This window comes from Rhagoletis zephyria, unplaced genomic scaffold (genome assembly GCF_001687245.7).
Source record: "Rhagoletis zephyria isolate East Lansing unplaced genomic scaffold, Rhagoletis_zephyria_1.1 Rzeph_scaffold_00942, whole genome shotgun sequence".
NCBI lineage: Eukaryota > Metazoa > Arthropoda > Insecta > Diptera > Tephritidae > Rhagoletis > Rhagoletis zephyria.
This window is the reverse complement of record NW_016158026.1, coordinates 43,458-46,532: the sequence shown is the minus strand read 5'-3', so window position 1 is coordinate 46,532 and position 3,075 is coordinate 43,458. Positions and strand designations below refer to the sequence as shown.

Here is a 3,075-nt window from a genome sequence, read left to right as displayed (position 1 = left end):
CAGATGTATAAAACAACAATAGCCAAGAGCCAACTAACTATGTATGTATATACGTATGTACGTACTTACCTACCTGCGTCAACAACAAAAAGGCCTACGCCATCAAATGCTTTAGCGCTGCATTGGCTCTCGGCACTTGGCTTGACTTAGCGCTGTGCTTTGGCTAAGCTTGTCTTTGGAGCCGACAACTCTGAGCGACGCGCCGGAGCCCACATTGGGGCGTTGCTGTTGTCACTGCGTTGCGATTGCCGCTGCGGCTGCGACTGCGTCTGCGTGCCAAGGCATGGCGCACAAGTGGCGCGTCGAGTATAAATGCGCTGCGGAAGCAGAAAATCAAACAGTTTCGGCCGTGAGCTGAAAGTGAAGCAACATTTGAAGTTCCAACCTTGTTTGATTTGATTTTTTTGGTCTCCTCTTTCATTCGTATCGTTTGGCTGTTGGGCGTCATAGGTAGCGGTGCGAGCAATTGCTTTGGCTAATAGTGAAATTGTTTATATTGCTGCAAGTGTTGAAATTTTTACTTGCTAATTAAATTGAGTACGCAATATTGAATTTGCATGCGAAGGCGTTTGTCAAGGGAAAAAGAAGTAAAAAAATAAAAAATTCATTAACACCTGTAAACAAGTAGCAAGCTGCGACAAGTGAAAATGCGCCGCACTACAACTGGCTTAACGCCTACTCTCGTCTTGTTGATTTTGGCTGCCAGCGCACAGGCCGGACTTGTGCATAGACAAAATCGACATGCGAATTCGATTGCAGTCACCGCACCAGAATTGGGGACAGAGAGTCTGATACCAGTACAAATTATAACAGACGGCCTGCAGTTGGATAACGAAAAGGTCAAGATTCAGTCAGAGCCCCAGCAGGCGGTCAAAACTGAAGAGCTGAAGACGAGTCTGGGAACGGAAGCAGTGCCAGCACCAGCGTTCGCACCTGAAGTGATTGCCGAGAAAATCGTGGAGCCTACTAACACCGTCGACAGTTTGCAAACTGTGGATGCTTTGCAGGACGAACAAATTATTAAGCAGGAAATCACACAGGCGATAGTCGAAGAAAATAAGGAGCTATTACAGGCAGCTGCCATTGCAGAGAAGGGATCAGAGCTGCCGAGTGTCGGCCAGCCGCAGCAATTTCTCAAGCAAGCACAGGAAATCAACACCGAGTTGAAAAATGGCGTGCCTGCCGCCGCTGATGCTGATGCTGCTGCCGCTGCCGCCACCTATTTCAGTGCCCCTGACCTACCGGTTGCCGAGCCCAACTCGGCTGAGGCAGCGATTGGCAGCGATACTTTAAAATCTGCTTCACTGATCGTTGACCCTTTGCCCGCTGAGTCCCAGAACGCCATAGCTGTACAGCAGCTGGTATCGAATGAAGCCGCCGCAGTTTCCGTTTCTGCTAACGATGAGTCTGCCACCGCCAATGAAGTACGTCAAGCTGCAGCTGTTGCCGCAGCTACTCAAGCCACACCCACGCAAACCACCACACAGCAAAACTTTGTGCAACAGCTTATACAAAACTCGCCGCTCGGTCAGTTCTTTGGACAATTAACCGGCCAGCAGCAACAGCAGCAATTGGCTGCGCAAAGCGCTCAGGTAGCTGCCGATCAGCCTGCCACGCCCGCACCCACCTTGCCCGGCTTCCTTAATCCACAGAACGCAATCACGCAAGTACAAAACGCTGCTCAGAGTGTTGCCAACGCCACGGCACAGGCCCTCCAGGGCGTACAGCAATTCGCCACCAGTTTGGGTAACCAGTTTCAGAATACTCTCTCCAGCTTGGGCGGTCAGCAACAAACCTTGAGCACCGCCGACTCGACCACACCGCGTCCGCCTGGTCCCATACAGTCGCTAATTAGTAATTTTGTTGGCGGCAATCCACAAGCTGGCGGTGCAGCAGCTGCTGGCAGTGACACACCCAACCCCGCTCCATCTCAACCACAAGGACCTCTTCAAGGTATTATAACCTTCTTGCAAGGCGGCAATCGGCCGCAAGCCGATGCTAGTGCAAGCGGTGGCGCTGCTGTCGTTGCACCCGTTCCTGCTGGCTCCATTATAGCAGCAGCAGCAGCACCAGCAGGTGCGTCATCAGATAGCGTGAACAAAGAAGAGTTGACTGATGCTGCAGTGGCCGAAGAACAAGCGCAGATTGATCAGACTGATAATGAAGTGCGTAACAGCGCTGAAGTTGGGGAGGACTCATTGGAAGACAGCAATCCTGATCAGTTTATAATTGTGAATGATGACGGCAGCGAGCTGAATCAGAAGGAGCACGAAAAGGTGACGGCGGTTGTGGCTTAGTTGGGAAAAAATGTGCTAAATACGTAATTAATATTAGCCGTTTAGATTGCATTTTTCATTGCCATTCGATAAATGTCGTTAAACGCGCGTTGGAGATTTTATCAACTAAGTCGCGAAGACTGACTAAGCGCCATTCGATATGATCATTTTCGCAACATTTTTTTTATTTATATAAAAATTTATTTTAATTTATAAACTTAGTTTATACGCTAAATATCATTGTAAGTCCATCAAATTCTATTTATTTCACACATGACTGTACTTTTCAACGAAAGTCAATATCTAATAAATTCAAAAGAAATTAAATATCGTAAAATTTTTGCTGTTTTCGGCATGGATTTTGGGCGATTTTTTACGAGTATAAGCAACGAAAAAAATAGATGTAAAAAAAATATTCCAAATTTATTGTACTCGTGGAAGAATTAGCTTTGGCATCATAGGAAAATTGTAAAGGAAAGCAATTGCGACTATTGTTTATTTCACAGAAAAACGAAAATCCTCTAACTTTCTCTTCCAGGTGTCCAGCGTACATTTCCCAGACGTTTAAAAAAGGTCAAAAATTGTTTCGCTATTATCTTAATCTTAATCTTAATAATATTTAGGGGATTCACAAGACGTGTTAACCGTCGTAAAATCTTAAGCTTAACACTTGTTTATGTAAAATAGCGGTTAAAATGGTTGGAGGGTTGGCTAATTATATATTCTTTATCAGTTTAAAAGAATTTCGGTTTAGTTAGAAATCCCCTAAAACCATTTTAATTAAAAAAGATGTTAACCT

The 3,075-nt window shown here is 45.8% G+C and overlaps 1 protein-coding gene across 1 annotated transcript; it reads left to right on the top strand.

Moving 5' to 3' along the window:
* Positions 1-351: 351 nt before the first annotated feature.
* Positions 352-2,597, top strand: LOC108362121 (Ecdysone-inducible gene E2). Its single transcript, XM_017614987.1, has one exon. It carries the CDS (start codon positions 648-650, stop codon positions 2,295-2,297), a length of 1,650 nt encoding a protein of 549 aa, XP_017470476.1. The 5' UTR covers positions 352-647; the 3' UTR covers positions 2,298-2,597.
* The last annotated feature ends 478 nt before the right edge of the window (positions 2,598-3,075 follow it).